Source organism: Carassius auratus, chromosome 34 (genome assembly GCF_003368295.1).
Source record: "Carassius auratus strain Wakin chromosome 34, ASM336829v1, whole genome shotgun sequence".
Taxonomy (NCBI): domain Eukaryota; kingdom Metazoa; phylum Chordata; class Actinopteri; order Cypriniformes; family Cyprinidae; genus Carassius; species Carassius auratus.
In genome coordinates, this window is record NC_039276.1 from 18,724,383 (window position 1) to 18,748,682 (window position 24,300).

At 38.0% G+C, this 24,300-nt stretch overlaps 2 protein-coding genes across 2 annotated transcripts in view; one reads left to right on the forward strand and one right to left on the reverse strand.

Annotated features, from left to right (window-relative positions):
* LOC113053445 (prostaglandin F2 receptor negative regulator-like) overlaps positions 1–15,965 on the reverse strand; it is a 28,828-nt gene extending 12,863 nt beyond the window's left edge. The window contains exons 1-5 of the mRNA XM_026218463.1: positions 15,667–15,965; positions 12,586–12,954; positions 8,426–8,842; positions 2,160–2,582; positions 348–752 (exon numbers count right to left, since the gene is read on the reverse strand). Of these exons, the coding sequence (XP_026074248.1) occupies positions 348–752; positions 2,160–2,582; positions 8,426–8,842; positions 12,586–12,954; positions 15,667–15,715 (1,663 nt within the window). The 5' untranslated portion in view covers positions 15,716–15,965. The remainder of the gene's footprint in view (positions 1–347; positions 753–2,159; positions 2,583–8,425; positions 8,843–12,585; positions 12,955–15,666) is intronic.
* Positions 12,907–24,300, forward strand: part of si:dkey-11f4.14 (uncharacterized) — a 52,161-nt gene continuing 40,767 nt past the window's right edge. The window contains exons 1-2 of the mRNA XM_026218464.1: positions 12,907–12,981; positions 15,169–15,257. The gene's annotated coding sequence lies outside the window, so the exon portion shown is untranslated. The remainder of the gene's footprint in view (positions 12,982–15,168; positions 15,258–24,300) is intronic.

Genomic DNA, 24,300 nt, shown 5'->3' on the forward strand with positions numbered 1-24,300 from the left:
TGCACTAATAATAGTGCAATATTGCACATTTAAATGTAGCACACACAAATGTTGGGTACAATGGTCAATTTAAAATATTCTGATATATGGGACTGCAGGGGTTGTTGAGGACATTAAACATTATCTTGCCAAACTGGTAAAAATCTTCTCACTAGTCCACAACCTTATTGTGTTTATAATCTTGCTTTTGCAAACAATTCTAGCTCAAACTTTCAGAAATGAAAAAAGAGGGAACTACAGAATTAAGAGTGCGTCAGAGGTAGGCTTTAAACATACCTAGAGGCATCATTGTTTTGAGTAGTAAAGCTCAATGTTTTATGAGTCTAGTGTAGTTAGCATGGTAATACCTGTGTGTTCAAAAGCGATCTCAGTCTTGTTGGACACTGCACTGATGGCTTTGATCCAGTCTTGGGTCTGATCCCGTGTCCAGGCCGTGACGTCGCAATAATAAAACCCCCGATCTGTGACCTGGGCCCCATACAAACGGAAGCGGTACTCGAGCTGCCCAGTCTTCTCCAGAACCACGTTGTCAATGCGGCTCGGCTCGCTCCACTCCTCGAGCTGCATGACTGAGTCCTGGCTAAGAGACAACACCTTACGGGACGTGCCTCCCAAGGTCTCCTCAAAGCGGATGAGCACAGAGTAGCCAGGATTCTTCAGGTTCTGTCCAGTCACCTCACAGCTCATCTCAAATGTGGATCCACCAGTCGAGGCTTCTCTCACACGATGGGCTACAACTTTCAAAACTGGTACTAAAGAGATCACATAAATACTCATTAAACTATTGCAAAATACAGTTTGTCACAGAGTTTTACCAACGTAATATAATTTTGAGTGACTTTTAATATATTTTTACATTTATAGATTGCATGAGCTGCAAAAATATAGATTTTTTCTTTTTTACATCACATCAGTCTGTGCTGCAGACCTCATGTTTGGAGGCTCTGTAGTTGACTTTGAAAGAGATCTCTTTGATTTATTTGATAGAGTCCCTCAAACAATTATGAGGCTTCATCTGAACATCTTCTGATCAAATTTGGTAAGATAATTTACCATTTTAAGAAGCAGCTTCAAAACAATTATAGTAAATCAAGTAACTAGATAACACTTGGGGGTGGGGGGGGGTATACTGTTGGTAAAGCGACCAAAAAAAAAAAAAAAAAAAAGAGCAAAATCATCAGGAATCTTTAGACACTCCTCAATTACTGTGCCAAATTTCACATTTCTCTTCCAGAAATGGAAAAAAAAGAATACTAACAGGTTTAAAAAGATGCAATCACTCCTTATTAGGAGCTTGTCCCCATGTCAGTTTTGTCAGTATCAGTTATAGCTTCGAAAAATGGAGAGCGTACAGACCAAGACAGAGTGGCCATTGTGAGCTAAATATGCCTTCACAGAGAAGACGCCATCACAAACACAATTAAAGCCATTTACTCTAACCCCTTCTTGAGAGCTGAAAAATGAGAGACATTGGAGACTTCCAAACATCAAGCTTTGATGCATGCTTTTTAAAAACAGCGCACTTAGTGAAACAACTGTCAGAGTTGCTGGGAGCTCTAAGCTCATGGGGAACAAATGAAATATCAGAAGAGTGAGCATATACTATACAAATATACAAATACTAAAAGCAGTCTGGGGACAGTTAAGTTGTTGCTAAAGGCTCGAAACAAAGTATTCAAAAGTTTAAGAGGGCAAACGATTTTAAATACACAAACTGTGTGGTTGATTTCTGAATGCAACACAAAATACGAGTTGCATTTTTAACATTGCTGCAATGAGCAGACATTAGCATTAGCAGTCTTGTCTTCAATTTTCTCCTTGAGATCAACTACGGTCAAGGTGGAGCAACAGTTTGAAGAGAATCTTTCTAATGATTCTTGCTAATTAACAGTTATTTAAAGTAATTATCTCCTCTTCAAGTATAGTGTTCTATAAGCCTAAAGAGCAGTAATGCAGAACTAGAACATACGTACTCTTAAAAGGACCAAACACTTCAAAATGTGTTGGCAAAGCAGTCAGTTTTGCATGCTTGCTTCTGGCTAAAATCTTCAGCCACATTTTGAAAGTGTTTCATGGCCAGCTTTACCAAATTATATCTATATATAACAAACCTAAAGGGAAGCTTCAGATAAAAAAAAGACACAAAATTTAGCGCTTACTCTTTGGTGTCCATTGAACAGTGACAGGTGCTGACTGGACCTCCTTTGCTTTTTCCCATCCACTTCGCTGAGTGGGCTTCCATGCTGTTACAGCACAGGAATAAGAGCCCATGTCTGCATCTCGAGTCTGAAGCATTCGCAGAGTGAAGACATTAGACTCTCTCCTGGTCACTGCTATGTCCCCACTGTCCAGCCTCTGCTGGTACTCAATGCTTGCCATCAGAACTCCTTGCTCATTCACAGAGGCTATAGTGGTTTTCTTCTGAGACACATCTCCAGGTGTGTTTGTGGAGTAGGACCAGGTCACGCCCAGGCGGCCATCTTGGAGGTGAAGTAGGTCGACCACCTCACAGCGCAGTTCAGTGGGCTCACTGGTGGACTGAGGGTTCAGAGACGCTGTAAGGGTCACCTTGAATTGCAGTTCTGTGAGAGAGGAAGGGAAAATAAAGACAATCAGTCATACATATTGTAACATTTAACATAAGCAACTTACGAAAAACATTTGCCTAAATGTTTTCATGAGTTTTCAAATGTATTTCCCACCCCATTGGTCAACCAAACAGATAGTCCCAACCTCAAGCCCACACAACTGTTCAACATTCAAAATCAATGTTTTCATAACACCACAGAATCACAGCATTTACACTTTTGGGGGAAATCAACTCACAAATGACTTAATTAAAAAAGTTCCTGCACTCTGTGTTGAGATATATTGCGATACAGCATTACAACAGAAAAAAGTCCATCACCTTCTCATTAGATTCATTTCACAGATCTGAGTCTCTGATTCAGTGCCAAATTCAATACAGATTCTATGATTCATTTGATTTATCACTCAAGAGTCATTAATGATGCCCCCGCATTGCATTATTAGGATGCATTAAACTGATCAAAAGTGACATAAAAGTATATAATATATATTTTAAATGAATTGCGTTCTATTTACCAAAACATAATAAAATGTATCATGGTTTCCACAAAAATCTAGCACAACCGTTTTCAACATTGACAAAAAAATAAATAAAAAAATAAAAAATCTCCTTTTTTTCTGAAGGATCTTGTGACACTGACGAATGGCTGCTCAAAATTAAACTTTGCAATCAAAGGAAGAAATTGCATTTTTACATATGTATCAAATATTCGAAGAAAACCATATTCATGTTTTCACTGTCTTTTTACAAGTAAATACAGCCTTTGTGTGCATAAAATAATGATCAAAAACACACACAAAAAACCTTTGAACGGTAGCCAAACTAGTTTTGTACTTTGTCCCTATCTCTCTCTGTCTGTGGGTAGGAAGGGAAGGGCAAGGGTGCACATTTTCTCAGGTTTCAGCTGTCATTGTTCAGGTAAGCTGACACACACAGGTCTGTCTGGCTTTGTGTACTTTGAGAAAAAGACACCTGCTTGAATGGTAAGAAAACAATGTTTTAGCACTCGTTTGTTTGTGTTTTAATCCTAATGACAAAGAACCTGCAGTGATCAAATTAGTCATTGCAGATGCTTAACCAGTTCCTCTACTCCATATCTAAACTGACTCATATCACACTATATAACATGCATGAACTTCCTCTAGCACTGCTGTGTCCTCAAACAGACAAACATTTTACACTGACAACTGTCTTTGGAATATAAAAGGGGGTAAACAGAGAGGTCTTAGCCTTTTGCACATTGCATTTAGTAGCGTTATGTAGCTTAGCATTTAATATCCTGCTACATGGAGATTCCCCAAGCTTAATTCACAGTGAAGTTAGAATATGCAAAACACTGATTAACATTTAATGTTGAGGGACAAGAATTAAAAAAATAAAGCAGCATGTTGCACTTGACATAATTCTATTAACAGCGGCAAAAAAGGTAAGAAAAGAAAAGAAAGAAAGAAAGGCAGCAAGGAGGCACAATATGTTTCACAATTAGCCATCAGAATGAGAGACAGAGGAATGCCTCAAAATGAGGCCTCAAGAGACTTTAAAATCACTTTAAAAGAAGCACATTCTCTTATAACGAAGCCAAATTAACTCTCAAGATGTGTTCTTTCCCCAGTTACACTCCATGCATACAAAACATTATATAAAAGAATAAGACATTTTACGCCACTGTAATGTCTTAACGTTGATAAATAAAATGTGTTAGTTATCCTGTGGTGAGACTGACATCTTAAATGTACATGAAATGTAACATTAGCAAAATTAGGTGATGTTTCAATAATCTTGTTGCGTTTGCTGTCCATAACTATTTTATGTTTTGGAGAACTGGCTCATTGGAATGAATTTGTGCGATCTCATTCATATGTTTTCTAACTATTCACATCAGTAACTCGTATAAAAATGCCACCTTTGAAAATAGTTATGTTTACCTGTAAGACCGGGTTGTATGTTTTTGGTCGCCGTGATTTTGCCAAGTACGACATGTTCCTGGATCAACATTATTATTACAAATATAGATTTAACCCAATCCCTGCCCCTAAACCTAACCCTACCCATAATGTATTACTAAAATCAGTGGGAAATGATAGCTGATTAACAAGATGAACCCTGACTTTAAGCCTAAAACAGATATTTCCTGAAACGTTATATCTGAATTCTGATTGGTTGATTGGAATGTCGTTCCAGGATCAACAAGGATGTTGATCCAGGAACATGTTGTACTTGATGAAATCACGCTCACCGTATGTTTTTAGCAATGAACCATTAATAATTAAAGGAACGCACCACTTTTTTGAAAATAGGCTAATTTTCCAACCCCCCTATAATTCGCCAAGTTAAGCTAAAAGAGCACACCCGGAGATCCGCTGAATGGATTCGAAAACGGTAAAATTCAACTGTTCAACTCAAGGAGAGTTGGAAAATGAGCTTATTTTCAAAAATAATTGAGTGCTCCTTTAATTATCAGTGAGTCCTAACTGATGTGAAGTGACTTACTTTAAAATTACTGTTTGATTCATTGTTCAGTAATTGAACAATCTGCTGGAATGCCTCAAAATTTTGTTAATCAGGACTGGAGACCAGAGAAATTAAAATATATTTCGAAACTTAGGGGAAAAACACTATTTATTAATTACAATCATTATTTCATGGGCTGTGACACCACCACATAACTGAAAGAAAGGTCCATAGCAAAATATGCTTATTAAATTTAAAAGTTTTCTCTATAAAAGCAGATAAAACGTATATCTTTCTTAAGCTTAAAAACACACCTCTTTTGCATGCATTTAACTAATCCACAAGCACAAACAAACATATTTCAACGTTACCTATCAAATTTTATCCGCTCTAGCTTGTATACTAGCTTATACTGCATTGTTGGCTCTTTTGCTTTTCCACATTTGTAAGTAGCTTTGGATAAAAGGTGTCTGTTAAAAGAATGACTGTAAAGGGATCTGTTAGAAACAAAATAGCTTTTCAAAATAGCTTTGAAACATCCTCCAGTGTGACATGCAAAACTATTCAAATAACATTTTCATGACCTCGTGTTGTACTTTCGTAGACTGAAAAATGTGTCACAACACAAGACCATTTGAAATGCTAGAAAACAGTTTGTCAGTTACCTTCCTGCGATCATAGCTACCGTAACTGTCAAATACATACACCAGGAAAATAACTGGGTCAATCATTTATAGACGAACAACAGGTAAGAGGTTATTTCCCACCGCCACTGAATGCACAGACACACAGTTAACTCACTCCTACACTGGACTGAACAAAAGAAAACAGATTCATAAGTGCCATGGTGATATGTGAGATACGGACGAGTCTTTAAATAAAGTATACCTTATTAAAACACTAAGCTTTCCATTTATAAAGGGAGAAATGTAGTGCACTTAGGGCAGCCAGTGACTGTTTGCTTGGTAAACTTCAAACATCTCTCACACATTGCAGCACTGCAGACTGGAGGTCGGAAGGAGGGTCATAGATAACATCAGACCCAACGGCAAACGAAACTCACTTACTTACCAACAAACACACCGCTGTTAAAACTTTGTCCAGAGCTTTCTGTGGTACTTTTGACAGCTGGCATCCAGTAATATTACATAGTTTAAAGGTGAAGGAAGGGCAGGGTAGTTCACTCTGTGAGAGAAAGTATGTTTGGACGTCTGAAAGTGTTTGGGACTTTCTATTACCTGAGGGAATTTCTGATGTTGTGAGTTTTAAAAGATAGAAACCAAACCAAGTGAATGCCAGCAACTGTCATGCAAACTTATCTCTCAATTTTCCATGCATTTTGAGTTGCCAGTAAACTATATCTAACAAAATCTAAGATGGTGTGATCTGCACTCCAGAAGGAATGTGGCCATCCTCGTTATCTTGACAGAAAATGGGAGGACGGGGTGAAATACATCAGAGAAGAAGGACGGGTACAGACCAAAACGTTCACATTTATGGTGTATCGTAAGAACTCAGAAGACTCAGAATGGCAAGTTTGGATGATGGACTGCTTTTAATTATCCTTTTAGTCCTTTTGTAGCTATACATTGTGCATCCTTAGACATTCCAACTATGAACAGAACAGTCATTGCCAATATTTATAATCCCTCAGGGCCTCTTTACTACTTCAAGTCAAGCTGAGATAAAATTAACACACTTACTGAAGTGAGAATCATATGAAAGAACTTGGACAGGCAGGACTGCTTTTAATAAAATACTATAAAAAGCTCACAGCTGCGGACTAAAAATCCCTTAGAGTCTGCTATCATTGTTCGTGATGCTTCATAATAACAGGGCCTTAGAAAGCAGCATTGTCTTGTGTCTGGTGTCTACAGGCAGTAACTTATCTTACAAATCCCCCAGCAGAAATTAAAAAGAGTTAAAGAAATGGGTTATGTAACCTTGACAACCATGCTCACCTCAGGCTCAGATGGCAAACCTAAAGTACATTTAAAGACTTTCGAATGCATATTGCTCACAAAATGCACAGAGTTAAAAAAGAATGGTTTTAATAAGAAATAAAAACATTTAAATGTACCAGGCTGATAATGAGTGATGTTTTATCAGTCAGACAAATTCTGTGTCTACACCGCACGCGAGATTAGCAAATAAAGCAAACAAAATCAACTTTTAGGTAATTTATGTGCAAAGAGTAATTTAAAATAGCGAGAGCTTATAATGTCAAGTTTGATGTTGAAGGTAGAACTGAGTCTACATGTGCAGTTTGATCACTGATTCTTAGTTCTGCAAAACCTTTTGAGGCAGAATAATTCACCTTTTTTATAACTGCCATTATGGCTATTACACGCTTTGCAGCCTTTTCTTTTGATTTGAGGATTAATATTTTTATATTCAACATGGAATGGATTAATGAAATGTAAAAGCTAAAAAAGCAAAGCTTGAACCTCATATTGTTACTGAGCACGGCCATTGGCAAACCATACATAAATGTAATGTTTTGAGTTAAAACATGGGGTATTATAACTTTTGCTTTAAATTCAAGTCTAAAACATCTATTTACTGTTTTTTAAGAGTGAGTTGTGTTTCTTTTGGTTAGGTTTGTTCAATCATCTAAATGTACTTCACTATTGCTAAACAATTTAGAGTTTTGTAAACTTCTTTAAGTTAAATTAAAGTTTACTTAACATTCTATTTAACTCAGTGTCTTAATATACTTGAGGAAGGTTAGTTTAACGTAAAACATTTTAATAAAATTGTTGGCACAACTGCAAATGCTGAAGTTGAAAAAAAAAGTTCTCAAATTATTTTTTCTGTACTACACCATTATTTCTGCTGGAGAACTACATTATTCATAATCCAGAAGAACAATCAACTAATGACAGTTGCCATTGCCATTGAAATGGAAATTGTGCCAAAAGTATTCAGCTGTGTTTGCCTACTCCCATGAAATTTTGCGAGTATGTATCCCTAGAGTCTCAAACTAATAAGCCTTTTGCTAAAGTTTTTTTTTTTTTTTTCACCAGCTTATATGTATTTAAAAGTGGAAGGTTGAAAAGAGGCAAGGTCACTTATTAAAAGGGGACATCACTACTGCGCTCTATATCATCTTACTGGAAATGTCATCACATCTTCTTCACAGTCCAAAGTCATCAAAAATGGAGAATAATCATATCTCATAAGATCTCGCACATTATAACAGAAGGCTACCACTCAGGAGTCCAACATGATACCAGCTATTTTTTAAAGCACAACCTCATAATCTTGTTGCTGGTAATGGAGTCATCAGTGTCCCTATGTTTTGTGAATCAAGAGCCATAATTGCAGTCACAGTCTACAGACTTGCATAATAAGGAATTGAAGAGAGAAAGAGATGTGACTCACCTGTGAGTGTAACAACAACCTTTCCCATATCCTCAGACTTCTCCAGAATCTTACGCCAGTTTCTTCCTTCTTCACCCTGTCTCACCCACTCCTGGGCTGTACACACATACTCCCCTTGGTCTGACGGCTTTGCTTTCTTCAGGACCAATCCATAAAAACCACCTCCACGAAGGTCCAACTGAAGTCCACCATCTGTGTAACGCTGACTGTAGTTGCCTCCTACTTTGATCTTATTATCCGGCCCAAATGTCAAGATTTCCTCCAGCGGGCTGCTCCCTTTCCTGATCGACCAGATAACAGAGAGGAAGGTGTGCTCTGTGAAGCCCTTTGTCGTGTTGCATTGGAGTTCCACTGATTCTCCCTCAGACACCGTTGACTTGGGAATGACTGGAGCCACCTTCAGACTGTCCCCAATCACTAGACATAACAAATGACACTTTAAAGCAGGCAGAAGAGGGGCTGAAAGATTTCATGTGTGTCTTGGCTTAGATCATATTGCTATATTCAACAATGTCCAACCGCTAAGAATAAAAATAAATTAATTAAATAAAAAATAAAATAAAAGATAAGATAAGATAATTTCATTTGTTACCACTAGTTTTACAAAAAGTACACACTTAAACTTTAAAAAGAGAGCCGGAGTCAATACACCATTAATAGGATATGATGAAGGCATTATACTGTATACATCTGATATTAAATCTAATATTTTTTAAAGGGATATATATCATGCTTTTTTAAAGATCATTATTTAATGTATTAGGTGTAACAAAACATGTTGACATGCTTTATTCTTCAAAAAACACATAATTTTTCAAATACTGTACATTATTGTAAGTCCTCAATGCCCCGCCTCTCTCAAAGACATTGTTTTCTACAAAGGCCCTCCTTCTGACAAGCGTGGTCTCCTCTGATTGGCCAACTGACCCAGTGCATTGTGATTGGCTTAACGCCAAAAGCACTCTACAGAAATGTAACGCCCCTTTCCATGATCACAAGACCGTCGATCGTTAATGCGCATCTCGTCAGTAAAGCCGGTTTTCTAATCAGCGATAAATTCCCTCAGGTGCGTGATTTCACATAGAGCAGCTGTTACTACAAGGAGCCATAACTGAGAAGATGCGCAAATCCACTTCATTTTCAGCGTTTATTTGCGCATCTTCTCAGTTAACAAACGGCTCTGTGTAGTAACAGCTGCTCTATGTGAAATCACGCACCTGAGGGAATTTACCGCTGATTAGAAAACCGGCTTTACTGATGAGATGCGCATTAACGATCGGCCGATCGTGATCGGAGCAGCCCTACTTTTAATTAAATAAAAGCAAAATTTGCTTTAAGCTGTCTGCTGTTTGTACTTATTGCTTTCCTTAAGTAGGGGGGGAAATCGGAAAAAAACGGAAAACTAATAAAAATAAATAAAATCGGAGATTTTATTTTTAGGCCATATCGCCCAGCCCTAGTGTGTACCTGAACACTGATTACAGATATAATTTATTGTTCCTTTAATATGTGAATGCAGAACTGCAGACAGATAATAAGTTCCTAAACTCATCACATGAACCACTGAAAGAACATTTCTCTCATCAAACTCTTGTGTGATCATCACTCTCATTTCCTCAAAACTTCTACTAGTGAAGTTTTGCTTCGGTTAACCGTGTGGTTATTAGTACATCACAGCATCAGCGAAAAGAACCACTAAGAGCAATTTGCATTTTACCCTTGACTTTTCCCACACTCTTTGTCTCTCAGTTTCATAGTGAAGAATGCTCTCCTTTGGCTAAAGCTTTAGGTGAATTCCTAATGGTGACTGCTTCCTTAATGGTCCACTATAAGACCTGAAACAATTCCCAGAGAGAAAACAAATCTACAAATAAAAGTAAAAGTTCACCAGGACATGAACATTTTCTCATTTACTGACCAAGAAAATCTACAGATAGAGCTGGATCAGTCAGATGCTATTATTTGTCTCTGTTGAGAGTTCATTTAGTCCATCACCAAAAGTGGAGTGAAGTGATACACTCAAAAAAACAACAACAACAACAACAAAACCTTTAGAGTTCATCCTTTAAGCTCCACAGGCTTTTACTCTAGTCAACAAAACATATAACAAGTCTTTGTATTTTTTTGCCCTTTCACAAAAAAAAAAAAAAAGGCTTTGATAAGAAAACTTTTAAATATCATTTTAATAAAACATTGGTGAATATAAAGTGACAACTGTAGTATTCTGTCATACTGTTATAAAGATCTTACTGATTTAAATTACAAGCTGATTACAATCAATTTCATCTTATTTTTGGTCGTATAAATATCAGCAATTGCATCAAATTGGACACTTTCACTCAGTTTGGACCTCTAAATAAAAATTAGATGTGTCTATATCCTTGAGTATGAGCTCCATTAGTCCTACTATAATAACCATAAAATGACTGAGACATTGTTTTTTTTTTTTTTTTTTTTTTATAATTTAATATGTCTGGCTTTACAGGGTTATGAAGTTGGAGTGGCCTGCTTTTTATTTTGACCAACTCAGTTTAGTTTAGTTTGTATTAGGCATAACAGGCCTCTGCTGTTTTATTTTATTTGTATTAGATAAGTTATCATTTCTTTGGGACTGGGGTTTTTTGCTCCAATTAGTCAACCAGTAAGGGTTTGTAAGTGCCAACACAGATTTCTAGAGTGCAGGGTAACTGATACAATGTCAACATGTATAACTCACCTTAATTATAACCAATAATATGTATGAATTTAAAATTATTTCAAACAAAAAATCTGAACAAACCCTTGTGATACACAATATTCGCCCAGTTTTGGAACGTGCAGTATATTTTAATCAACAATGTCAGAAAAAAAAAGAAAAAGTGCAAAAATTTTACTTTTAGGGGCCCAACAGCGTGTCACTGGGGTAGTTTACCCTTAAAGGATGCATATTAGTACCCTGAAGCAATCATTTTACCTTTAAGGTAGTAATATGTACTCTTCTGGTACAGTGAAAAGGTGCACTCTTTTGTTTTCTAAAGGCGGGCATACACGGTGCGAATTCGGATGGTCGGAAGATCGTATGTCCACGCACACGGCACGAGTGAGTTTACCTGAAAATCGTACGGACGAGATGATATACGACACGATTTTACAATCTGCGAATTCCAGAAGCAATAGCACGAAGTTGATAGACGCGTTAGACTTGAAGCACCGCTGCACGCACAGAAGGATCACTGTATGACATTAAAGTACCGCGAGAGCGATAAGAGAGCACACATATCCAATGCATTCGAATCGCTCTCGCGGTACTTTGATGTCATACAGGTGATCATTCTGTGCGTGCAGCGGTGCTTCTAGTGGAACGCGCCTAATATAGCTGCTCTCCCTCTCAAAATATTGATACAAGCCGTGACTGTTTCCTAGACGTACAGGTTATTTTTCAGCAATAGGAAACCGGGACGTTTGGTTACCCTGTGTGTGTGTTCTTGTATATATGGTTTATAAATATCTGAAATAGGTATTAAAATGTAAACATGGTTTGTGAGGACAATTACTGTGCCCTCGTAAACCAAATGGCTTTAAAAAATACTATACGGTGTTTAATAGAAATTTTAAACATGCATTTTCCGTGATCGATAGAGGTAGTGTATGGGGATATACAGTATAGAATACCGTTACGTTTATGGAGAGTCCCTGTAAACTACACATGCGTGTGTGAGAGAGAACTAAAAAGGCATTGGAATACGTTGCTAGTAACATCATACTGCGCTCGCTGTTCCTGACAGACTTAAGCGAGTATATCCTCCTGGTAAATATTCCACATTCGCCGTGGCGCTGCAGTCTTCATCTTTCTTCTTCGGTTGTTTTCCTAGTTCGTGATTGGTCAACTTCAGATATATCAACAAATCGGCTCGTTCAACCGCACAAATGGCACGAATTCAAACTGATAGCTCACTAACTTTTTAGACATGTTTAAAAATGATCGGGAGGTCGGGAAGTGCTCGTAAGCCACTCTGCTCGGCTCGTAATTCATCGCAAATGATACGAGCCGCGGCCATACGAGAATACGCGATTTCCACACGATTGAAAAAAAAACGCATGAGAACTCGTACGACAGGAAAAATTGCACCGTGTACGCCCGCCTTAAGAGTGAAGTTAAAGACTTAGCAGGCTTGACTCACCTTTGAGCTCCACATCGGCGTAGTAGTTCCCGCTGACGACTGAATCAGTGCTCGGGGTACTGCAGCGATACAGGCCACTGTCGGTCACTCTGACCTTCTTGAATTTGAGTTCAACAGCAGCATCTCCCAGTTTATTATAACTGATGTCACCACTGTTAACCCGGTCCTTCACTGACTTGTCCACGATATTACTGTCAAAGGTGGAGATGATCAAGAGTGTATCCTCTGGAAGGATGAAAGACCACTCAAATTCCTGATCTCGGGGTCCCTGGTAGTCAGACACATCACAGCGAATGGAGACAGCTTGCCCCTCTACATGTACCAGAGGACCAACTGGAACCTTCACCACACGGCCCTCACAGACCAACACTGAGAGAAGAAGAGAAGATATCTCAGGTACACAGTATGTATTAATCAAATACAGGAGCTTGAGTTCTGTAATGGACTACTACTGTAGGAAAAAAATACTGTTATAGTAACAGTATCAGTACATATGACTCATCAATATATTTAGTTTTTTTTTTTTCCTGGAGATAGGCTGAAAACACTAAATGTGTCGTTTCTTTTTTTTTCTTTTTTTTTCTTTTTTTATAGAGGTATGCTAGCACAAGTCAGTGTCAATGCTGCTTCTGTCATTGTGCGTCATTTCCCTCTGTCATTACTATGTGTACGGTGTACATTTTAGAACATCCTCAGACCACAGTCTAAATGAAAAGGCATCATGCCTCAGACTAAAAGGCTTCATTCATTGAACAAAACGGCATCGCGCCTCGGACTGAAAAGCTTCAGGTCTCAGGAAAAACGACGTCAGGTCTCATACAATTAGGCATCAGACAAAACGAACTCCGGTGGAGTATCGCATTGCCCCGCCCAATGTGACGTCACACGTACGCCGTTCAGAGGAAGTGGTGAATAATGGTTGATTGATGGCAAAAGGAGGTAAGCAGTGTCTGATATATATTATAACAGATTTAATCAAATGTTACACTAATTATGAACATGCATTTCGAGAGTCATTTATGCACTTTTGAAAAGTTAGTTAGCCATATTGCAACCAGCGAGCTTTTATTTTGGCAAAGTAGTAAATTTACCATCTGAGGATGACCTAAAATGTACACCGTACTCATAGTAACGACAGATGGAAACCGTGCATAGCAACGACATGGAAGACGACACATAGTAACGACAGAGTGAAACGACGCATAGTCATGACACAAGCAGCATTGACATGAAAGACAACACAGTCAAACAACAAGAACAGATGACAGGAGTAGGTTGAGACGACACATAGCATAGACAGACAACATGTAGACATAATTTTGGCACAAATGGAACCTCATACTATTTATGGAAATGTTAATTGTAAATAACCATATTAGGTCATGGATGAGTTCAAAGCACACACCATCTCAATCTAATAATGAATATTAACATTGTATTGGGTTGGGAATTAAGTGCTCTGAGACAAATCATATCAGTATGTCAGCTGAAGAGAGAAAAAAAAAATCGCTAACACAGAACAAGCCAAAGAATGAGCTGGAACATTACACTGGGGGAAAGAAGATGAAGAGAAGAGCAGAGGGACAGAAACCAAAACTGAGAGAAGGTGACATGTAACAGCTTGCCTCTTCATGAGGGAATGGCTGTTTCATAAGGTGGAAGACCTAATTCAAGGAACAGAATAATAACGTAGTAGAAACCAAAATACTATGGTAAAATAACCCTGCTGTGATAGGGTCATGGAACTGAGTTTAATATCCACAGTGTTAAAACATGACACAATGAAAGTTGGGAAGTGAGAGCAGATAAGAGCTGATTATATAAATGATAAGGAATGGGAACATGTCAGGGAACATGCTGAAGCACATCACACACACACACACACACACACACACACACACAGTCTGGTCAGCTATCCTTGTGGGGACTCTCCATAGGTGTAATGGTTTTTATACTGTACAGACCGTATTTTCTATCGCCCTTCACCAACCCTACCCCTAAACCTAACCCTCACAGGAAACTTTCTGCATTTTTAGATTTTCAAGAAACTTCATTCTGTGTAATTTATTAGCTTGTTTACCCGTGGGGACCTCAATTTAGGTCCCCACCGTGACACGAGTCCCCATGAGTCTGTGTGTATTCAGGTTTAAGTCCCCACCAGAATAGAAAAACAAGTACACACACACACACACACACACACACACACACACAAAACGCAATTAAGTCATGCATTATGACAGAAAATTATCTTTTAAAAGGAAGAAAATGCTTCTGGTCGCTTTTGTTGTTGACATCAAAAGTAATGCCTCCCATCAAACTCTACAGAATGTTTTAGTCAAATGCCAACACAGACATGCTATGGCATTCCCTCATCCTCAAAAAATCAAGCATGCATTTAGGTTTCAAAGGGACCATATGTAGTTTTTTTTTATTTTTTATGTAAACCTCATTGTGATAAAAATACAAATAAATGAATGAATAAATAAAATAAAGAAATAATTGGTGCATTATTAGCTCTTGAGTGAATGCAAAACTACTCATGAACCACTAATATGTACGTTACACATGATTCTTGAAAAACAGGTTTGGGCTATCTGCTTGCAGTAAACACATTTACACCCGAACTAGCCCCTGGATCACTTCACAGCCCTACATTGAGATAAACTCCAGAGGTGAGCATGTACTGAGACCTGAACATTCACACTGTACATCACACACATACAGTAACTGCGCTCTGAAGGTTGGGTTTTACAGCAGGGAGGGAATAAGGCATTGAAACTCAGTCTCATTAACAGAATATTGTTGTAATCACCTCTCGTTTGACATAAGAATTTGAGTGAATCATATGAGGTCGATCTGAAATAGGCTAACGTTACAAGCTGATATGTGACATAAAATAATACAATAAACAAGAATATTACGAGTTTAGAAAAAATACGCAATATTGTAAGTCTAAAGTTTTTCTTGTTGTCTAAATTAATCACACAGTTAATAGCTTAATTTTCACACACGCGTTTTATAAAGCAAATCTCCATGTCACCTTGAAACAGGCGTTTCTTGATCAAGATCTAGTCAACTTACCAAGAGCAATAATCAAAATCGCTGGACGGAGTCCCGTCTCTTTATCCATTTTGTTGAGGCGTGTAATTGTCCCACGGGATCGCCTTTGTCATTCAAACCGGGCAGAGATTGTGAAATCCTCCCGTGAGAGCTGCGAACAAACCTCTCCTGGGAATAAAAGTTGAATTAAGTTTTGCGAGCGTCGCGCTGTTTAGTCCTTTAGCGTTGTCAGTGGTGGTAGATCTGCGCATGCTGATTATAAAACTCAGGGCAGAGGGTTTGACTGGCACAGCCGTGTCCGGAAGTGGATGTGTGTGTGAGTGTGGATATTTCCCTCTATCGGTTAAGGGAGGGGACACGGCCGTGCTGTTCGCCGCAGGTGAAGTACCGCCGCACCCGTTATTCAGCAGCGCTAAGTCGTGTCAGTGCATGGGAAATTACGGGCACTAATTATCTCCCAGAATAACTCAAAACATCCAGAGAGACCCCTAACACCTGCTTCTAATCCTCACATGTTCCCAGAACTGTGCAGAAATAATTTATGGCAAGAAATCTTCCTTTCACCTCAGAAAGTCATTGCATGTCTGCTCTTCTCATCATACAATGCATGCATATACATTTATGCATAAATACAGTGAAACCCAAAGATTGAAACTTTGAATGAATTAAATGTTTTAGGATTTTGATTTTTTTTTTTTAACAGAAAGGTAATTTATGCTGTAAAATGGTTATGGAATATTTTTTTATTCTGCACTATTTCTAGATCACTTAACATCTAGCCTATCATGTGAACGCTTTGCACCAATATCAGATTTTATTGATTCCAGTAAGGCACAGATGCAATTTCTTCTCAAATCACACAGCATGACGTAATCAACATGTTTACATGTGTTAAACAAAACAAATCATACCAAATTCTAAAATTCCTTAAAAGATTTTTAAATTCTTAAGTTAGTCACTTTCCAGAACCTTCACTCTTTCCGTTCCTGTGGTGGAGCAAGCGTTGAAGCTGATCCGCTGAGAACATTACCAGCAATGTTTAAGAAATACTTGAGGGCACACCTCTGTTTGTGTACTTAAGTAAACTAAAAAGATAAAACATAATAAGTATTCTTGTTTATTTATTTATTTGTTTGTTTATTCATTTTTTTTTTACCAGTATGCATTTGATTTCTGCTGTATAGTTTTTATCCAACAACTTGTTCTTGGAACTCAGCATTGCAATGCTGTGAATATTGTATGAAAAACGACAGACTTGTAAGTTGTTTCAGTTAAAATCTACTAAATATACTTAAAATCTACTAGATTATTTAATGTTAATAATAATATAATTTGTAATTAATAAAGTTATATTAAAATAGAAAAAAAAATCCAAAATGTAAGCGTTATAATGAATGAGGCTCTTGGATCCCATTATGTATGTATATAACCACTGTATATACACAGACAGACAAAAATATATGAAAATATTAAAACATTTGTTTATATGAATATGTTAAATGTTTCAAATACTCAGAATATTCTGGAGAGAGGTCAGGTGATGTAATAAGCATGTGTTAAAGTTCAAAGGTCAGTGTGGTTTTGGTAAGCCACTGTAAGTAACACTTGTGGTCAAGTTATTGTGCTACTATTTGTACGTGTTGATGCAAAGCATATGGCTGTTGGCTCAGGACCTCAGTTATACTGCAGTGACCTACTGCAACACACACACACACACACACACACACACACACGCACACACACACACACACACACACACACACACACAGCATGACCATAAAGCCAGAAATAATTCGTTAATCACACTCCTTTTCACAGTTCCTACAGACCTTCATTGAGAACAGCTCCTCCCATGTATTAGCGCTTTTAGAACAATCACGGCACACCCTACAGACATGCCTACATAACAAAAGACCAGCTAGCAGGCTCTGTGCTGGATTCACAGCACAGTACTACCCAGATTAACATATGCCAACAAGAATACTACTGTGACAATGACTAATGGCAATGGACTGTACAGTAAATCAAACTCATGATCTCATCATCACCAGTAGAGTTTGGTCTATCTTACTCATTTAGGAAATTGACCAATACTAATCAACTCCCTGCATTCAGTCAGTTCCTGTTAGTACATAACAGAGTAGACAGAGTTGAGCAGAACAAAGTAGAGCTGTGCTGTTCTGCCTCATCTTGCAGAAACAAATAAATCAAAAAGTGAGCATGGATAAGCTTGCTCAGCAGGCCAGATATGTGATATCTTTGTTGTGACCTAATGTTATCTTACAATGGAGATGTCACACCGATACACACTGATGTTGCTGAGGAAGGAAGAGAGATAAAGTAGAGAAACTTTTGTGATGTCTGTATCAAATACAGGCTAAAATAGCGTGAATCCAACATAGATTGACCAAAACCTCCATCTAGTGGTGATAATCTGCAGTATTTTTGGAGGTGGAAGTTGAGTGTGAGAATCTGTCCAGTGTTGAAGGCGTTTGTTAAACTCAATATTTTAGCAGTTACAGTAAATCTGTACCCTAGCAAGAATTTGTTTCTTTTTTAATAAATGTTTATTTAAGCATAGATATGTTCTTAAGCACCAAATCGGCATATCAGAATGATTTCTAAAAGATTGTGTGACTTTAGTCTACGATGACACAAATTCAGCTCTGACATACAATACTGTGCAAAAGTTAGTATTTTCACCAAAATCATCTTTTGCTGTAGTGTGTCAGTAGGAAATGTCAATTTACATTTCCAAACATTATTTTTGCCATTGATTAAGTAATAAAGACTAAATCCAGAAGAACTGTGGGTCTCCTAGATGCTTCAAAAACCTACATGCAAGGCTACCTGAAAAAAAAAAAAAACAATGCACAAGGGCACCTAGGCCAAAGGTGTTTTTTTTGTTGTTTTTTTTAAAGCATAGTGTGGTCACACCAAATGCTGATTTAATTGAGTTAAGTTAATAGAAGTTAATTAATAAAATCTATTTATGGCATTATTTTTACTGCATCCAAGTGCCTAAAACTTTGCCATAGTACTGTAGCTTTGCAGGTTTCTTGAATCATTTTGGAGACATTGCCATAGTTCTTCTGAATTGAGTCTTGTCTTTGAGTGTGTTCTGTTTCTTCATGTTATTGCAGATAGACTGATGAGGGTGAGATCCGATCTCTGTGTGGAGCACTGGCTGCTGCCAGACTTCTTGTCCAAACAAAAATCTCACTGAATTATTACATGTAATGGCAAAAATAATGTTTGGAAATGTAAACTGATATTTCCTAATAACAGCAAAATATAGACATAATTGACTTAAAACCATTTTTTTTTTTGTTGATGAAAATACTAGTGGCCTAAGACTTTTGCACAGTACTGTTTAGGCTATATACTGTGTGTATACACACACACACAGGTGCATCGAAAAAAAATTGAATATCATGGAAAAGGTCTTCATTTTTTTGTAATTTAGTTGAAAAAAAGCAAATTTCTTATATTTTAGATTCATTACACATAAATTGAAATGTTTGTTATTATTATTATTATTATTATTGTGATGGTTACTACTTACAGCTTAGGAAAATGTTAAATTCAGTATCTCAAAGAAAAAAAAATAGAATATTCCATTTTAACCTTGATTAGTTAGATCGATTTTTAATTACTGGGTACCTTTTGAGCTAGTTTAGAACATGCAACCTCAATTATGGGAAAGAGTACTGACTTGACAGTTGTCCAGAAGACAATCATCAACACCCTCCACAAGGGTAAGCCACAGAAGGTCATTACTGAAAGGACTGACTGTTCACAGAGTGCTCTATCACAATATATTCATAGAAATTTAACTGGAAGAAAAAAGTGTGGTAGGAAAAGGTGCACAAGCAACAGGGATGACCACAGCCCTGTGAATATTGTCAGGGAAAGCTGATTCAAGAACTTGGGAGAGCTTTACAAGGAGTGGACTGACACCGGAGTAAGCGCACCAAGAGTCACCACACTCAGACGTCTTCAGGAAAAGGGCTACAGCTGTCACATTCCTAGAACCAAGCCACTCCTGAACCTGAAAAAACAAACAAACAAAAACAAAAAAACATCAGTAGCATCTCACCTGGGGTAGACTGGAGCAAGACTGTAGAGGCTGTAAGTCCAGTGTGAAGTTTCTGAAGTCAGAGATGATTTGGGGTGCTGTGACATCTGCTGGTGTTACTCCATTGTGCTTTATCAAGTCCAAAGTCAATGCAACCGTCTACCAGGAGATTTTGTAGCACTTTATGCTTCCAACTGCTGACAAGCTTTATGGAGATGCTGATTTCATTTTGCAACAGGACTTTAGCACCTTCCCACAGCACTAAAATCACTTCCAAGTGGTTTGCTGACAATGATTTTACTGTGCTTGATTAGCTAGCCAACTCACCTGCCCTGAACCTCACAGATAATCTATGGGGTATTGTGAAGAGGAAGATAAGTGACATCTGACAAACGATACAGAGGAGCTGAAGGCAGCTATCAAAGCAACCTGGGCTTTAATAACACATCAGCAGTGCCACAGGCTGATTGCCTGCGTGCCATGCCACACTGAAGCAGTAATTCATGAAAGAGGAGCCCCAACAAAGTATTGAGTGCATAATTAAACCTGCTTTGGAGATCTTGAACATTTTTCTATTTCAAATCTTTTTTTGATTGATAATAATATTGATAATATTCACATTTTTTAAGATACTGATTTTTTTTTATTTTCCTAAGCTTTCCTAATCAGATACTAGTACTTAATTATTAGATACTATTACTTATTCATCAGATACTATTACTTATTCATTAGATACTATTACTTATTTATTAGATACTAGTACTTATTCATTAGATACTTATTAATGAGGTACTAGTAATTATTCATTAGATATTACTTATTAATTAAATACTAGTACTTATTTGATACTAGTACTTATTTATTAAATGCTATTATTTATTTATTAGATACTAGTACTTGTTCAATAGATACTAGAACTTATTTCAATAGTGACTAGTAACTATTATTTTGTTAAAAAATTTTTGTAACACTTTCGCCATTGACTTCTAAGGGGATCCGTCATTAAGATATCAATTATTCCGTTTTGACTAGTATATTACCTGTGGTATTGCAGCTGGGCCGCCAATTACTATTAAAATAAATTATAATATTGTTAATAAAATCAATAATATAAATCATAACATAATATCATCATTTCATATAAATATTTAAATAACAAAATAAATATTAAACTGTTACTATGCTTCAATTATTCAAGCTCGCTGATTGATTTAAGAATATAAACTACCAATTTATAAAAAATATTTTGGAAACGGCCTGCAAACAGTTAAATCTGATTTCACTTTCAGATAATAAAATGGAGAGAAGAATAAATTAAATGGTTAAAAACATTTGAGAGAGTCCCTTTTATGCCCTACAGTTGGATGAATTGACCGATATAGCAAACCTTTCCAACCTCATTGCTAATATTTACATAACAGAGAATTACAAGAGGATTTCCTTTTCTGTAAGTCACTGCCGACTCAATCAACTCAATCAACTGCCGAAGTCATATTTGATATTTTTAATGCATTTATTGTTTCAAATGGAATAGATAGGTCTAAATGTGTGGGTCTGAGCACAGACAGAACAAGAGTGATGTTGTGGGATCATAACTTCTGAGTACTCAGTTATTTACCTAACAAATAGTGGGGACAGTTAAAATTTTTGTAGTGGGACACGGAAACATATGTGTTTGGTGGTGTGGGCTGCAAATTGAAAAAGGTTGGGAACTATTGACCTAGTAGTTACTCATCAGATACTAGTACATATAAATAAATAAATAAATAAATAAATAAATAAATAAATAAATAAATAGACACTAGTACTTATTCATTAATTACTAGTACTTATTCAATAGTTACTAGTGCTTACCGTAATTCCTAAAATAAAAACCGGTAGTCAAATAAATGCCAGGCCTCTGATAGTATCTGGGGGTGTGGTCAACACGGACAGATAAAGGCCAGTCTTAAATAAAGGCCGGGGGAAAATTTGTGTGGATAATATCTTAAGTGCCTTTCATATTATGTCCATTCAAGTTCGTCGTAGTGTACAGGTGTCAATAGATGGCAGTAGCAACATTGGATTTACTGTACGGGTCTCATTTAGTGCCATTGATGGACTTTTCAACAACTTTGAAGGACGAACTTGAGGAGCATGGTACCTCATTATTAAACCGTTTCATTTATCAAGTTAAGCTGGGACGATGTTATTTGTAAGCAATTTTGTTCGAATTTTGCTTGAAGCTGAATGTTATTGGATACCAGCAGTTGACTGTGCTGTCAGTACTTCTGTCTTTTGACTTTAATCAAAGTTACGGTATCCAGAGTAGCATTACTTCATATATGTTGTTGTTGTTTTCATACCGTTTTTTTTCATCAAACATCGATTTTTTTACGTCTTAATTAACGTCTGTAACGTTAATCAGATACTGGTGTGCTGCAAACCAGCAATGTGTTTTACATAGCTACCGTTTGCTCTTATTGTGATATACCAGCAATACTGTAGTACCTGTATTTGAAATAAACACTCTGTACATTTACAGGGTTCAAACTGACACAATGGTGGTGTTTGATTACTGTAATTCTGACCCTGTCAGCATTCGACCTCCTGTAGTTTTTTCTCCATGCCTCTAGAGGTCCCCTATGTTCCCTTCTGCCTTAATTATTCCTAGTTTACCCTTGTTAGCATTATCCAGGTCACCTGTGCCTTGTTTCTCTTAGAGTATTTTAGCTGAGTTTTTCCCACAGTGCTAAAAGTAATTTTGTAATTACAAAAGATACTAGTGTCTAATAAATAAGTACTAGTACCTAATCAGTAACTACTAGTATATAGGTACTGGTAAGAATAAGTGCTAGTATCTAATGAATGCTTACTAGTAAAACTCCTCTAAGGAATGGATTCCAGACGTTCCACTGGACCCCAACCCAGGGGAGAGGCCGTGCGGGGAGGGGGGATGATGGGGTTCCAGGTCCATGTGCTGGAGGGGGACCTGGGGACTGAGGCAGAGCCGGTGGGGTGGGAACCCAGGGCAGGACCAGGATCCTGAGCGGACACCGCCACCTCTGGTGCTTTCTGAGCATCCACTGCCGCCTCTGCGACTCGTGAGCGGCACCAGCCGCCTCCTCGGAGGACTCGACAGAGGCACCCGCCGCCTCCTCGGGGGACTCGACAGCAGCACCCGTGGACTCTTGAGCAGGGAACTCATGAGCATGATAATTTCACTTGTTCCCACACTCCTCATACCACTGGGAGGGGTGGAGGCACTGGTCTCCTTATATCAAAATAATTGAAATTTGATCTTCAGCCATCACCTACAGGTAATGGTTCATTTAAATTGCATGCCATTACTGTAACCCACCCTGTTAAAATCCACTATGTGGTCGTTTATCGTCCCCCGGGTCAATTGGAAAACTTCTTGGAGGAGTTGGATGTGCTGTTAAAAAAAACTTTCCTGAAGATGTTACTCCTCTGGTACTGCTTGGTGACTTCAACATCCACCTAGATAAACCACAGGCTGCTGACTTCAAAACTCTGCTTGCCTCATTTGATCTCAAGCGAGTGTCTACTACAGCGACTCACAAATCAGGCAACCAACTGGACCTCATCTACACGCGCTGTTGCTCTGTGGACAACTGTTCAGTTGCTCCACTGCACACCTCAGACCACTTCCTCATTACTGCTAACCTAGCACTTACTCCTGTAGCAGCACACGCTCCAACGCAGGTCACCTTTTGACAGAACCTACGCTCACTCTCTCCATCTCGCCTATCTTCAGTGGTTTCATCCTTGCTTCCTGCACTCTTTCAGTTTTCAGCTCTGGACACGAACAGTGCTACTGACACTCTTTGCACCACTTTAGCCTCTTGCTTGGACAACTTTTGCCCATTGTTGTCTAGACCAGCACGCACCAACCCATCTGCCCCTGGCTGTCTGAGGTTCTCTGTGAACATCGCTCTAAACTCAGGGCTGCAGAAAGGAAATGGCATAAATCAAGAAACTCTACTGACCTCAGTGTGTATCAGTCTCTCCTCTCTTCCTTCTCTGCAAATGTCTTCACTGCTAAGACATCCTACTACCACAACAAAATTAACAGCTGTTGTGATTCTCAGACACTCTTCAAAACTTTCTCTTCTCTTCTAAACCCGCCTCCACCACCTCCTCCATCGACTCTCACAGATGATGACTTTGCAGTTTTCTTCACAAATAAAACAAGATCCATCAGTAACCAATTCTCTACACCACAGACTGAGGATAACTTCACAATGAATGATGCACACTCTGTCTCCTCCTTCTCTCTACTCTCAGAGATGGACGTTTCCAAACTTATCCTGTCCAATCATCCTACTACTTGTCCACTTGATCCGATCCCCACTCACCTCCTTCAAGCGATATCTTCTTCAGTCATACCTTCACTTACTCACATTATTAACTCCTCTCTTCACTCTGGAACATTTCCCTCAGCATTTAAGCAGGCTCGGGTAAGCCCACTGCTTAAGAAACCATCTCTAAATCCAGCACTTCTAGAAAACTACAGTCCGGTGTCCCTTCTGCCATTCATTGCAAAGACACTTGAGTGAGCTGTGTTCAACCAGCTT